The 16,039-nt window shown below is 43.2% G+C and overlaps 1 protein-coding gene across 1 annotated transcript; it reads right to left on the bottom strand.

Annotated features, from left to right (window-relative positions):
* Positions 1-1,585: 1,585 nt before the first annotated feature.
* On the bottom strand, positions 1,586-7,571 carry SMIM34 (small integral membrane protein 34). Its single transcript, XM_020892665.2, has 2 exons — positions 7,114-7,571; positions 1,586-3,660 (listed from the first exon to the last, which is right to left on the bottom strand). Exons 1-2 carry the CDS (start codon positions 7,118-7,120, stop codon positions 3,260-3,262), a joined length of 408 nt encoding a protein of 135 aa, XP_020748324.2. The 5' UTR covers positions 7,121-7,571; the 3' UTR covers positions 1,586-3,259.
* Between the last annotated feature and the right edge of the window lie 8,468 nt (positions 7,572-16,039).

Consider the following 16,039-nt stretch of genomic DNA (forward strand, 5'->3'; position numbering starts at 1 on the left):
GGAGCCTACACAATTCCCATCCAAGAACACATCTCCCTGGCAAACACTCAGACCAGCTCCCTAGAGAGTGATGAAGTTGGATCAGGCAGGAGCTAAGTGGCCAGGGAAGATGTCCTTGGATCTCATGTACTTGTGTCTGGGTGTCAACAGGAAGACAACAGTTTTGCTCCTTAGGAAATACCCTTGGAGCCAGTCCTGACCTCACGTCTAACATGACAGGCCCTCTCAGGAGCTTCCATGACAAGAGTTGGAGATGGGGATTAAATGGAATGAAATCTCACTGAATGCCCTTTGAGAGGTCAAGTTATAAGAACTTGCAAGTAACTAGTGAGCTGACATAAGCATAGTGTATTTTCCCCATAAACACAAAATCGTATAAACATAAAAATTTTTGGTGAAAGATGTGATCCCACTTTACCACATCACATTGCTTTTATCTAATTCCACTCCAAGGTCCACTTCCTTCAGGAGATTATTTCTCCAGTGGTATCATTAAGGATATTTTTGGTTGAGTAGAACAGGAATCCTATCTCTAAAGGACTTAATAAAAGAAATTTATTGGCTCATTAACTAAAACAACCCAGGGGGAAATGAAGGCTTTGGGCACAGTCTGATTAGGATTTTCTGTGATTTTCTGTAAATTTTCTGTAATTTTCTCATATCTCCACTTTATGTTGACTTTTGCCCTCACACTGGCCTTGCCCATGGTGACAGATGGCTCCAGCAATTTCAAACTCAGCTCTGGATTTAACACCATCCAGCACAAGAGAGGGCTTCAGTGTTCCAAAATTCCCCATGGAAGTCCTTCCCATCATTCTGATGGGGTGGGCTTACTTAGGTCATGGGTCCAGCTTGGTCCCTATTAGTGAGGCTGGAGATGAGATGCACTAATTGGATCAGGTCCTTGAACTGGGAGTAGTTTCATCTTTCTTAGAGCCATATGCATTCCCAAACGCAAATTAAGGAGGTGTTGGATTGAGGAAGAGGAGGATCCATTAGAAGGAGGCAACCAACAAGACAGAGTATGTATTTTATCTTCAAATTCACTGCAGTTCTGACCTTATGCTCCCATTTTAGTGCATTCTGCATTCCTATTCGAGCTTCCTGGGTGGCTCAGTGGTAAAGAATCTACCTGAGATACAGAAGACACAGGAGATGCCACGAATCTGACCCCTGGGTCGGGACGATCCCCTGGAGGAGGACATGGCAGCCCACTCCAGTATTCTTGACTTGGAGGATCCCATAGACAGAGGAGCCTGGTGGGCTACAGTCCATGGTGTCACACAGAGTCAGACAAGATGGAGACGACTGAGCACATACGTGTTCCTGTTCACCGTGGATGACATGTTTGTGTCTTCGTGTCTACTGTTTTATGCTGCCCCATAAGAGTCTCAGACCTGCATGATGCCCAGCCCAACTATGTAAACAAACCAACACTTTTTTGTTGGAGAGCCTGTCAGATGATCATGTGGAAAATATGAAAAAAAAGAAAAATAGTTGGAAGTCTATTTCATCCTTTCAAAAAAAGCATGGCATTTAATTTAACCTTTATGAAATCATGTGGTTGATTATAGACCACTGTGCATAGACAGGGGAAAATTTTTTTTATTTGTTGTTCAGGGGACCCCTCCAAAAGCCAAACCAGATAAACTTCACAGAGTTAGGTACAAAATATACTTTTTCTCTTTGCCTACTGAAAGCCACTTGTAGAAATTCAGCTAATCGCAATCTCTAAATGAATCAGTCATGTAGGCAAGATCTTATTTCTTTTTGAAGCAGAGACAAGAATATAAGTAACAGATATTTGTGAAACATTTGAATGAATCATATGATATCTACAGTAATGAAAACTAAAAGTGATTATTTTGTCTATGTGTACAACTTTAATTTCATGGACTTGATTCAGAGCACACGTCATCAACTTTGGTGCAGATGGGTTCTCCTCTAGAATCAGGTAATGCAGCCATTACTTATAGCTATTATTAGCAGGCTGATCATTTCCTGGACCACAGTAGCATCACCACTACCACCACCATCAACAACAGCACCAACCCCCACCAACAGCACCATCAACAACCACCGCTGCCACCACCATCATCAACATCAACCACCAAGACCACCATCAACACTGACTATCAACCACCACCAATACCATCAACAACACCAACCACCAACACCAACACCATCAACACCCCCATGATCACCATCATCAACATCAACAACCAAGACCACATCAACATTGACCATCAACCACCACCAATGCAATCAACCAACACCAATTACCAACACCATCACCATCATCAACTCAACTATCAACCACCAAAACCACAATCAACACTGGCCATCAACCACCACCAACCCCACTATCATTAACACCAGCCATCAACTACCACCATTCACCACCAATACTACCATCACCATAATTTAACATCAGCCACCATCATCGCCACTATCACAATGAGGTTTATATTTGCATATTTATTTTACTTTTCAAAATACATTGATATACATGATTTCATTAGCTCTCATCTGTTTTGCAAGGTTGGCAGAAAACTGGCATCTTTATCCTCGTTATCTGTAAGGAAACTAAGGTTGGGAGAGGTGAGTGGTGTGTACAAGGACATCAAAGTGGTCAAGAGTCTAATTCAGAGTAGAGTCTGATTCTTCTGACTCCAAAACCAGGACATTTTTTTGAATGGACCCTGCACTCTCAATGAAAATGAAGAACTTCTGAAAATTAGGATGTTGATATTGACTATTCTGGTTCTATATTTTCAACAGAGTCTTCAGGATGATGGCCCTCTGAGACCATACATCCCAACCCTCACATGTTCTGCGTGAGCCACCAGCCAAAGTTCATGTGACCCTCTAGAAGCTGAATTTCATCCAAGGCATTTGGCTCCAAATTCAGCCTTTTTTCCATGACAAGAGGCTACCTTCACACATGCCCCAGGAGCCTACCAGATTCCTCTGAGAACACTGGATGTCCCATGACCTTGCCTGGAGCATAAAGTTTTCCAGTGAAGGGTGAGTAGGGCTAAAAGCTGCTACCCCTGCTCATCTCAGAGCATCAGGAAGTCTGAGCAGGAAACAGGATGCTGGCTTTTGGGCACCAACCCCCTGCACCTGTGGCTCAGTGATGCTCTTTCAGCCCCACTCAAGGGCTGGACTCATCTCTCAAGGTTCCAAGTAAGCCCAAAGCTGCTCCCTCAAGCAAGAAGTTTGAGCCTCAGCTGCGGAGGCCTCCTTGCCTCGACTTTCAAGGGATCTCTTGGATTTCAGTGTAGGGGCTGCTGTTCCCACCCTTTGTCTCCAGGCTGGCCTTGTTGGGCTGCAGGATAGCTCTGTTGCTAATGGTCAGTGAAGAGCATCTGGCTGCCTTGCTCTGGAGCCCTTTCTTTTCAAGTTCAAATGTCAGGTTTGAGTAATAAATGTCTTCCAAAGACTTTTCATTCTTTCTGAGTATGTTGCTGGCCAATTGGAAGAGGAAAATCACCCCGTAGATGCCAAAGATGGTGAGGATATACCAAGCGGCGCTGGTCCCATCCGGAAGCTTCAGGGCCCTGGTGGAGTTGCTGCTGTTTCTTCCCTCCGTGTGGCCCCCTAGCAGGTGCCCCAGGACGGGGCCGGCTTGGGTCTGGTTGGGGGCTGCCCAATCCCCTAAGAAACAGAGACGTCCGCGTGAGACCCACATTCTGGGCTGAAGGCTGCCTGGCCAAGCCAGTGGCAGTGTGTTCACATCAGTGGGGAAATGGGACTGCTGAAAGAGGCTTTTTCTGCTCAATAGGTAGAATCCTAACAACATACATGTCAATATATTAAAAAAATTTTTTTTTAATTGGAGCATCATTGCTTTACAACATTGTGTGCATTTCTGCTGCACAATGAAGCGAATCAGCTGTATGCATACACACATCCCCTTCCTCTTGACCCTTCCTCCCACCCCCGCCAGCCCATCTCTTAGGTCATCACAGAGGCTGAGCTGAGCTCCCTGTGCCAAACAGCATCTTCTCAGTTCAGTTCAGTTCAGTGGCTCAGTCTTGTCTGACTCTGTGACCCCATAGACTGCAGCGCTATTTTACTGTATTTACTATTTTACACATAGTAGTGTATATATATGTCAATCCTAATCTCCCAGTTCTCCCCACCCTCTCCTTCCTCCAGTGTGTCCACAGGTCAATTCTCTACATCTGTATCTCTATTCCTGCCCTGCAAATAGGCTGATCTGTATTATTGTTTAGAGTTCAGAACATCAAGTTCTTGAAAAGGAGACACAACATCATAATGATATCCATTTTCTCTGAGATAATCTATACAAATTAACATGATTGCAATAAAAACATAAATAGGATTTCTTTGTGAAATAAACAAGCTACGCATACTGAAAAAGCAACTGTCAAGACTAATTAGGAGACCTCTGAAAGGAAGAGTTGAAATGAGTGGAAATTAGTCTAGCAAGAAATTTAAAACTAGCCAGCCAGAAAAATAAGTTTACTATTTTTTTGAATGAACAAGTGCTTTATTTGCCCAGAGTCCAGCTGGGGCTTACTGGGCTTTGCAAATGGCATGAGGGGCTCTTCCAAACCAGCTGCAACTTTTCCCTGAAAAGTCTTCCCTGTAAAACTACAATAACTAAAACAGTATGACAAGATACATAGACTGGCAGACCAAACAGAGTAAAACATCACTAGAGCAGGAGTTGGAATTTGGTAGATAAAGGGGCATTGTGATCAGGAGAGAAAAGATGGAATTTTCAATAAGTAGCGTTAAAACAAGATAATAACGAATCTACATCTCTCATCTCATCTCTCTCACCCAAAACAGTCCAGATAAATGAAATATTTTAATATTAAAAATAATTTAAAGGTTTTAATATTAAAAACTATTTAAAATACTAGAAAATAACATGGTAGTTTTTTCCCCCCTTATCATCTCTTGGGGGCTTCCTGTGTAGCTCAGTTGGTAAAGCATCTGCCCACAGTGTGGGAGACTTGGGTTCAATTCCTAGGTATGGAAGTCCCCCTGGAGAAGAAGATGGCAGCCCATTCCAGTATTCTTGCCTGGAGAATTCCATGGACAGAAGAGCCTGGTGGGCTACAGTTCATGGGATCGGAAGAGTCAGACACAACTTAGCACTATGCTTATCATCTCAGAGTGGGATATCCCTTTCTAAGCATAACACAAAAAGTCAGAGGTGGAAAAAAAGAAGAAAGAAAATGTTAAATCCAACTACACAAAAAAAGTTTAAGTGATGGCATACGAAAGACAAATGACAAACTAGAAAAAAAATAGATATTTATGCCAGTGAACTTCTTAATAAGCTTCAGTTCTATAAGAAAAAGTATAAAACCTCAGTACAAAACTATGCAAAGGATATGGACAATTAGTTCAGGAAAAGAAATGGACCTTGAACATAAGAAAAACTTCTCAGTAACACTCATAATAGGAGAAATGCAAATTAAAACTCCAGCAAGGTAATATTTTGTTATTTGTCAGGTCTGCAAACTCATGGTGTCTCAGGAGACAGTCTAGGTATGTCCGCAGGCCTGTCGGGCTTTTGCTAATGACTGGTGAGGGTGTAAATTTACACAACCAATACGGAGGGCACATTGACAAGATCTATTGACGTTAGTAACACACTTACCTTTGACCCGGTGATTCTACCTGTAGAATTTACCCTAAAAATATGCCAGAACAAGTCCAAAACAATGTATATTTACGATTAGTCCTTGTAGCACTCTTATGATGCCTAACGTTTAAGAGCAGCCTGAACAGACTCAGCTGGGAGATGGTTTAATCCATTTTGGAAATTCCATGCAGCAGGATACAATGCAGCCAGAAATACTAACAAAGAGCTTGCTTGGTGCTAAATCTTTACAGATGAGAAAGATCCTATATATAAAGTGGGGTGTGTTATTTGCTTGAAACTTTTGAGCGTATTTACAATACCTCTGGGAGAATACAGAAGGAATTGGTATCTAGGGTTGCCCATGGGGAAGAGAACTGGGGGAAGGAGGTGTACATTTCACCGATGTCCTTTTGTACATTTTGTACCATGTGTATTTATTTTCAAAAAGAAATTAATTTAAAAATGGAAGAGTACAAGTGGGCACTTTTCTGGCCTCCTTGGTGAAGTGCCCCTGGGTAAAGACGCTGTGTGCCCTTCTAAGACCAGAAGATTAAGATCTTAATTGCTGTTTACCTCAAACTGTTTTCTCTACTAGGAGAGCTGGTGAAAACGCAGTGATAAAAAGTCAGAGAAGTAGCACCTAATCCTGTGAGACATTTTCCAGCTGAGTTTTCTAGGTTCACATTCTCATTTCTTGCTCTACGTGCATATAGACATGTCCAGACATGTAGGATAAATCCTATCACCTATTGAGCAGCCCAAAGGTGCTGCATTAAGTGTCTTCTATTTCGTATCTGCTTGCTAATTCACTTTGCTAACGCAAAGCTCAAGGAGACCAGTATTCTTTTTTTATTATAATTAACTGTTGAATGAGTGATCTTATTACTTTGAGATTAAGGGAGAAACCATTTAAAAATAACTGTGCAAACCACATGTGACAAAGTCCAAATTAACAGATTTCATTATATAAAATTGGTCAGTCATAAGAAACAGTACAGTGATCAGGAATTTTCCTACCGCTGTTGATAACATAGTTTGAGAACTTAAATAAGGAAGAGAAAAATGTTCCCATCATTATTAAAAACAAATCAACCCAACAAGAACATCATAAACTTTAATTAGGGTAAGAGAACTTGCTTAAACTTGGAATACATGGATAAACTCATAGACCTTTCTGTGAATTGTTGCAGAATGATGTGCTATGTTCAAATATATATCAAATAAAGCCAAGAACAACAGAGCATAAAATTATTTGAAAACCAGTCCATTTGTCACATGAAAGATTTTCACTATTTTAATTAGGACAGTACATTGTTCTTTACCTTTTTAAAAAAATATAGAAGAATAAGTTAGATGGTATCTTCTATATCCTGTAGAAGAGACCAAGCTTTTTATCTGTGTTGTTTTGAACATCTAAATCAATAATGTGAAACATGTAAGAAATTCTACAACTCCTCATCCTTGTGTCAGAGCAGAATACTCACATTCCATGAAGCAGTGTTTTTCTTGACCCTTAGCGAGGCGAGTTTAAACATCTGCCATGGAAAGAGGGCAACTTCTTTTTGCAAAGGATCACAGTCTTTCCAAAGTCAACACTGAGGTTTCAAGAGCAGAGAGTAACTTGATATCCGAAGACTCTTAGGGCAGCACCTAATAGAAGTTTAGTAGAGAGAAACTGGACTCATTTTCTCTCATTCAATGAATCAGAGGATCAAAAGTTGACCTGTCTTCTGTTGGCACAGAATAAAAAGCACCTCCTGCTGTTGGCTTGTTGAGAAGATCCAAAGCACAAGAAGTGTTTAAACACACGCTAGTACCAAGGACACGGCGGCTCCTGCAGGTCCCATCTGGGGCGGCGGGGGCAGGAAGCTCTCCGAGGCTGGCTTAGAGCCTGGATGGTTCCTGAAATTCCCTGTTCTGCACCTGTGGCAGGTGTGCTCATGGTCAGGTGTGACAGAGACCCGTTGTCAAGGGCTAGAGGTAGTCACCAGCTTCCTCTTGAACTGTCCTGATGCAGAAACCCAGACAGGAAGGAGTCTGTGCAGGAAGACAGAGCTGAGGGCCCTGGGTCCCCTTGGGGATCAGTGGGTGATGAACTCGTAAGCTAGGCCATGAGGAATGGGGCTGCTCTTTCCCACACCCCTGAGTCACGGACCACATTGGAATTAAAGTTAATTAAACTGGAAAAGAGGAGAAGTGTCTGGGAGAAATGGGAACACTGGGAGGAAAGGTCAGAAGACGGGCAGGTTCACTATTCCTGAATCTTCACTAATGTGGCCCTGATCTGCCTAACTCATGAGGCTCGCTGGTTTTTAAGATGTAACTTGATCACATTTTCATCAATAAGGGACTAGATAAGTCAGTTTAGAAATAAGCCATAGAACCCAGCAATTCCACTTCTAGGTGTATATTCAGGATAAACATAAATGTACATCCAGACAAAAAAACTTGCATATGAACATGCACTGCAACATGATTCAAAATAGCTAAAAACTATCCAAATGTCCAACTAGTGAACAGGAAAATAAAATTTGATCTATCTGTACCATGGAATATTATTTGGCAATAAAAAGGAACGAAGAACTGATACATGCTACAACATCAACGAACCTTGAAAGCACTATGCTAAGTGAAGGAAAACAAAGGACAAGTTATGTGAATCTGTGCATATGAAATGTTAAGAACAGGCAAATCTATAAAGGAAGAAAGTAGATTAGTGGTTGTCTTGGGTTGATGTAGGGGACTGGGGCATGATAACTAAGGGATATAAAGCTTTTGGGATGATAAAAGTGTTTTATAATTGATTGTAGTGATATTTGTGAAAATCTATAAACATACTAAAATTCATTGAACCGTGGACTTTAAGTGGGTGAATTTTGTGGGATATGAATTGCATTTTAATAACATAATATAGGTAAACAATGGAATACTATGCACCTATGAAACAGAATGAGGAAGCTATTTGTGTTGTTGCTGTTGTTTAGTCACTAAATTATATCCAACTCTTTGAGACCTCCATGGACTGTAGCCTGCCAGGCTCCTCTGTCCATGGGATTCTCCAGGCAAGAATACTGGAGTGGGTTGCCATTTCCTCCTCCAGGGGATCTTCCTGGCCCGGGAATCAAACCTGCATCTCCTGCGTCTCCTGCAAGCACAGGCAGATTTTTTTTTTTTTTTTACCACTGAGTCACCTGGGAAGCTGAATCACTCCAAGATGTTTTGTTGAATGAAAACAGCCAAGAAGGGAGTATGTTACCATCTATGTAAATAAGTAGGAGGAAAAATCGTGCAGATTTTTTTTTTGCTCATATGAGCATTGAAGAGCCCCTTTAAGGATGCCTGAGAAAGTAAGAGCAGGAGGAACTTGTGGAGCTGAGAACTGACTAGAGGGAGGGCAGTTTGGGAAGGAGAATTCTTACTATATATTTCTTATGAATATAAAGAAGTTTAGGGGGCACAAGTGGTAAAGAATCTTGCCAACGCAGGAGACCTGGGTTCTGTCGCTGGGCTAGGAAGAGCCCCTGGCAACCTACTTCAGTGTTTCTTGCCTGGGGAATTCCATGAACAGAGGAGACTGGCAGGCTACAGTCCATGGGGTCACAAAGAGTCAGACACGATTGAGTGACTAAGCACACACACGCATTTCCTGACTGTGTTAAACACACCCATTCAGGTACATCTGAGGCTTCCTCATCACTCAGTTGGTAAAAGAATCCACCTGCAATGCGGGGGAGACTTCGGTTCGATTCCTGGGCCAGGAAGATCCGCTGGAGAAGGGATAGGCTCCCCACTCCAGTATTCTTGGGCTTCCCTGGTAGCTCAGCTGGTAAAGAGTCCACCTCCAATGCAGGAGACCCTGGGTTCGATCCCTGGGTTGGGAAGATCCCCTGGAGAAGGGAAAGGCTACCCACTCCAGTAATCTAGCCTGGAATCCCATCGAGATTATAGTCGAGAATCCCATCGACTATGCGGTCCATGGGGTCGCAAAGAATCGGACAGGACTGAGAGACTTTCGCTTCACTTCATGTAAATCTTGGTCAAAGATCTGCTCTTGCTGTCTTGGTTGTGGGATGCCTGGACACTGGCACCTCTGACTTTGCCCCAGAGTTAAGGGTTTTCAACACCGACCGTGAGAGGTGAGAAGGGGCTGGAGATCCTTCATCATCAAAGGCTAATGGCAGTGACGAGAGATGTAAGTCAGCGCTCTGGTCCCCGATGCGCACTTGTGTAACCCTGGGCAAGTCCCCACCCACCCTGTAGATTTCTCACCTGCAAGGTGGAGAATCAGCAGGATCTATACCCTCTGATCCCAGGGAGACAGGGAGGAAGCCCGGGGCGTAGGGAAGAGTTACTCCTCCTGGGGGTGTCTGAACAGGAAGGCTGCCAGTTCCGGCGGTCTGGGGACAGGGAGGACACATCCAGGCCGCTGGAGCCCAAGAGGTGGAGGCTTGGGAGCGTGCGTCAGCTGGGAAGTCAGAAGTTTCAGCAGGATGTCAGCGTGGGATGTGGGGAGAAATGAGCTCTGGAAAAATAGGGGAGGTGCAAGGAAAGGGAGGCTTTGGTCTCACCCATGCCATCAAGGGGCACTGACATTAGGAAAGAGCTCTGTGCCAGGTGACTCATTGGAAAAGACCCTGATGCTGGGCAAGATTGAAGGCAGGAGGAGAAGGGGACAACAGAGGATGAGATGGTTGGATGGCATCACCAACTCGATGGACATGAGTCTGAACAAACTCCGGGAGATAGTGAAGGACAGGGAGGCCTGGTGTGCTGCAGTCCAGGGGGCCGCAGAGAGCTGGACACGACTGAGAACTGAACAGCAACAAGGCCCTATCCTCCTGAGTCCCTCTCTTAGCACCCCTGAGAGGCAGGAGTACCACCCAGAGCCTTGCTGTTACAGAGCTTCCAGGTGCCAGAGCTGGGCAGTCTGGCACCACAGGAGTTCTCCTTCCACACCCTGAATCTCACCTTCAAGCTGGACCCAGAGTCCCAAGAATTCTCCTGATTGCTTGCTGTATAGGTTGAATTGTAGACGGTCCCTGCTGAGACATAACCATGACCTTGAAGCCCTCCCATAGTTAGCTGAAATTAAATTATGATGTTAAAAGTCAAGGTAATGTATATCCTTCAGTAAAGGTGACTAGAGGGGGCAGAAAGGGAGCTCTAAAGTGCTGGCCATGTCCTGGTTTCAGGGGTTTATTCGATTTGGGACACTTCCTAGAACTGGGTTCACTTTTCAGTATGTGTGTTATGCTCTTGTTGTTCAGTCATTAAGTCGTGTCTGCCTCTTTGCAACCCCATGGACTGCAGCATGCCAAGCTTCCCTGTCCATCACCAACTCCCAGAGTTTGCTCAAAGTCACGTCCGTGTTTGTTATACTTTATTGCAAACCTCACCTTGCTGTTTAACACAGAAAGCCCTGATAGGCGATGGGAAAATGAAGTTGAAGGTTTTGAAGGTTTATCTAGAAAAATGCAAATGTTGTTTTTAAAAAAGGCTTCTATATTCTATCATGGCTGTGGGCACATGATACCATCTAAGCAAAAGTGCCCTGTGCCTGAGGGAAGGGGGCATGGTCAACATCACAGTCACAGGGTCTGGGCAGTGTTTGTCATTCCCAAATGCTTACATAACAGCAAAACATACCGCCACATGGGCCAAGAATTTCTGTCCCTCCTGGGTCTGTCAACTCTGGCCTTCTGGTTCAGTCTGGACCAATACCGACCTCAAGGCAACCAAGTGAAACCACTCATCCAGTAAATGTTTGTCTGAGCTACAGATCTGGGGAGAAGGACCCCAATAACCTCTAAATCCTTGACATTAGAACCTGAACTCTCCCAGGGGGCCATGACTTTTAATTTTTGTCACTCACAGAGCCTGTCAGCTCAGAGGATGGCTAAATTGGGAGCCAACATGTCAGTGATGTGTATTTGACTCCCCAAAATGAAAGAAAAAGAAAACAAACCAAGGCTTTTGCATTTCAGGGGACTAGAAGGAGCATTTTTAAAGTGTCATTAAATGAGTGCCTATATCCACACTTGACCTTCCTTCTGAGGAGTATTTTCTGAGGGTTGGAGAAAGAGCCCGCCAACCAGTTCTGACACCCAGCACCACCAGAGGACATTAAAACTGATGCCCGAGTCCAACAGCCAAGAACACAGATTCCAGACGTGTCTGCCTTTGCAGGGGGTGCAGCCTCCCAGAGAACTTTAAAACGATGTTTTGCGTGTTTCTAAAACATCTTGAATGTATAGGTCACTCCTGCATTTCCTTTCACCTTCACTGATGTCTTCTAGCATGCAGGTCACTGCTGTGTCCAGGGAGACGCAGAGATGAACTCAGAGCCTTCGGAATTAGAGGGCCCAGGTTCTAGACGGGGCTTTGTCACTTACTAACTGAGAGACTTTGGGCAAGTTGCTTCATTGCCCTGAACCTCGGTTTTAAACAAAGGATAATAAATTGTGATGCCATGAGGGACTCCAAGGGGCCAATACAGTCCCATCTCATCTTCTCCCAGTTAATTCCTTCAGCCCTCAACTGCTTGGTTCACAGCAACTCCCATATTTCTTTCCCTCTTAAGGCCTCCCAGGGTGACCAGGAGTCCCAGGAACTTGGTCCAGAGTAGGGAGAAGGCAGCCTGACTTCCTCCACCAAGCCCAGAGGACCCGGAAGCATCCCCTGCTGTTGTTGCCTGCAGCTGCCACATGGCGCCGCTGTTGAACACAGTCCTGGCATAGTCACGGAAGACGACGAGCCAGTCTTAAAAATAAATGAAGCCAAGGGATTTCCCGGTGGTCCAATGGCTAAGACCTTGGGCTCTCAATGCAAGGGGGCCTGGGTTTGATCTCTGGTCAGGGAAACTGTGATAGAATCCATATGCCCCAACTAAGAGCTCACATGTGCTAGGTCACTTCCATCGTGTCCGACTCTTTGTGACCCCATGAGCTATAGCCTGCCAGGCTCCTCTGTCCACGGGATTCTCCAGGCAAGAAGACTGGAGTGGGTTGCCGTTTCCTTCTCCAGGGAAGAGTTCGCATGCTGCAGCAAAAAAAGGATCTGTCACGCTGCAAATCGCACACCAGAAAACTGAGACTGAGGACTGCTCTGCTCTGCTCCCACCCTTGTTCCCCAGTTTCAGGCCTGCGGAGCTCAGACACCACGGTCACAGCCGAGAGAAGCAGCAGCAGACCGGGAGGAAGGCCACCCCGCGTTCCCACCGCAGTTCTCCGGACACTGCAGCCTGAGCTGCAGCCGGGGGAGCCCCAGCCTGAGGGCAAGCTCAGAGTTTTCACTGTGACACGAGACTGCGCATCGTAATTACTGAATCAAGACCGTTTCCCCAACCTGAATACAGGGCGGGGAAATCAAACCCCATGCTGCGTTAGAGCTCACAGAGAAAAACTAAAGAACAAAATAGGACAAATAAAAAAATGAAAAAACATTAACAACAAAGAAGCATGATCTAAAACCAGATAATAAACCAAGACCAAATATATTTGTCCTATCTATAAATTACAGAAGGAAAAAAGTGTATCAACACAAACAATAGCCTATTATATTCCTATTCAGAAATACAAAAGGGCTTTGTTTGTTTTTTTTTAATTTCATCAAACAGATAATTAGCACTTGCTACGTGCTAGATGTGTTTGCAGTCAGCTTCCAATTATTAGCTAATCTAAATCACTTTTAGATCGAAAGACAAAGAATGGGCATAGACACACAAAGAAAATGCAAACGTAAAGAAAGCAGAAATATCCCTGTTCATATCATTTGTATTGAATGCAATGTACACAGTTGTGTAAATTTACTAATAAGTGTTGGTGAGGATGTGGAGAAAAGGAAAACTTTGTGAACTGTTGATGGGAATTAAATTAGTGCAACTGCTATGGAAAACAGTTTGGAGGTTCCTCAAAAAATTAAAAATAAAACTACCAAACAATCCAGCAATTCCATTGGATACTTATCCAAAGAAAATGAAAACACTAATTTGAAAAGATATGTGCACATCTATGTTCACTGTAGCATTGTTTACAAAGCAACCTAAGTGCACATTAACTGATGGGTGGATAAAGAAGATGTGATTACACACACACACACACACACACACACACACACACACAGAGGAATATTATTGTACCATAAAAGGGATGATATCTTTCTATTTTTGTGACAAAATAGATGGACTTGGAGGGTATCATGCTAAGTAAAATAAGTCAGAGAAAGAAAAAACTGTATGATTTCATTTATATGTGGAATCTAGAAAACAAAACAAATGAACAAATATAACAAAACAGAACCAGAATCATAGATACAGAGGACAAACAAGTGTTTTCCAGAAGAGAGGAGAATAAGGAGATGAGGGAATTGTGAAGAAGATTAAGAGGTACAAACTTCCAATTATAAAATGAGTAAGTCCTGGGTATGAAAAACACAGTGTGGGGAATATAGTCAATAATATAGAATATCTTTGTATGGTGATTGATTGCAACTAAACTTATCATGGTGATCATTTTGAAATATAGAGAGATATTGAATCACTATTTTCTGGATCAGGAACTAGAATAGTCACAGGCAATTATGTTTCAACAGCAAACTCATAGAAAAAGAGATCAGATTTGTGATTACCAGAGGTGGGGGGAAGCTAAAATGGATGAAGACAGTCAAAAGCTACAAAATTACAGTTCTAAGATAAGTACTAGGAATGCAATGTACAACATGATAAAGGTAATTAACACTGATATTTTAATATGTTATATATGAAAGTTTAGAGAAAATCCTAAGAATTTTCATCACAAAGAAAACAATTTTTTCTTTTATTTTGAATTTATATAACGTGATGGATGTTCCCTAAACTTACTATGGTAATCATTCCATGATATGAGTGAAATTTGCTCAGTTGTGTCCAACTCTTTGCGACCCCATGGACTATACAGTCCATGGAATTCTCCAGGCAGAATACTGGAATGGGTAACCTTTCCCTTCTTCAGGGGATCTTCCCAACCCAGGGATCGAACCCAGGTCTCCTGCATTGCAGGTGAATTCTTTACCAGCTGAGCCACAAGGGAAGCCCAAGAATACTGGAGTGGGTAGTCTATCCCTTCTCCAGGGGGTCTTCCCAACCCAGGAATCGAACCAGGGTCTCCTGCATTGCAGGAGGATTCTTTACCAACTAAGCTATCAGGGAAGCCCATGATGATTTTATGATGTTGAAGCTGAAACTCTAGTACTTTGGCCACCTCATATGAAGAGCTGACCTATTGGAAAAGACCCTGATGCTGGGAAAGATTGAGGGCAGGAGGAGAAAGTGATGACAGAGGATGAGATGGTTGGATGGCATCACTGACTCAATGGACATGAGTTTGGGTGGGCTCTGGGAGTTGGTGTTGGACAGGGAGGTCTGGTGTGCTGCGGTTCATGGGGTCACAAAGAGTTGGATATGCTGAGCTACTGAACTGACTGAACTGAGCACCTGAAACTTACATAGTGCTATATGTCAATTATACCTGAATAAAGCTGGAAAGAGAAAAAGACATCAGGCCCATGGACTGCAGCACACTAGGCCTCCCTGTCCATCACAAACTCCAGGAGCTTGCTCAAACTCATGTCCATTGAGTCACTGATGCCATCCAACCATCTCATCCTCTGTCATCCCCTTCTCCTCCCACCTTCAATCTTTCCCAGCATCAGAGTCTTTTCAAATGAGTCAGTTTTTTGCATCAGATGGCTGAAGTATTGCAGCTTCAGCTTCAGCATCATTCCTTCCAATGAATATTCAGGACTGATTTCCTTTAGGATTGACTGGTTGGATCTCCTTGCAGTCCAAGGGACTCTCAAGAGTCTTCTCCAAGAGCACAATTGAGAAGCATCAATTCTTCAATGCTCAGCTTTCTTTATGGTCCAATTCTCACATCTATTCCTAACTACTGGAAAAAACCATAGCTTTGACTATACCCTTGTCAGTAAAGTAATCTCTGTGTTGTTGTTGTTGTTGTTGTTTTTACATTTTTACATTTTGATTTCTTTTGAATACAAGTAACTTTTTGCAAGCTAGGAGGCAGATCAAGCTAAGGCAGTCCAGTCCTCTAGAGATCCAGGCCAACTCTTAAAATCTTCAGCAGAATGACATCATAATACAAGGAGCTAACAAGAGGGTTATAAACTCTAAATAATAACCATTCATCTACATTTTTTCCTTAGGAAACAGCCAAAAGTCTAGTCCATAAATGTATGATATAAGAACATCTTGATCTACACAAGACAGAATGATCCAAATAATATGCTGGCCAACCTATCAGTGAGCCAGATCAGAGCAGGCCAAGGATTGGTGAACAGAGAAAAGTGTTTATATTTTGAAAATTTGCTCTGAGGTTTAAAAAATGGCTGGTTGTTGTTAATAAGAAAGCAAGTAAA

Source organism: Odocoileus virginianus, chromosome 25 (assembly GCF_023699985.2).
Source record: "Odocoileus virginianus isolate 20LAN1187 ecotype Illinois chromosome 25, Ovbor_1.2, whole genome shotgun sequence".
NCBI classification, from domain to species: domain Eukaryota; kingdom Metazoa; phylum Chordata; class Mammalia; order Artiodactyla; family Cervidae; genus Odocoileus; species Odocoileus virginianus.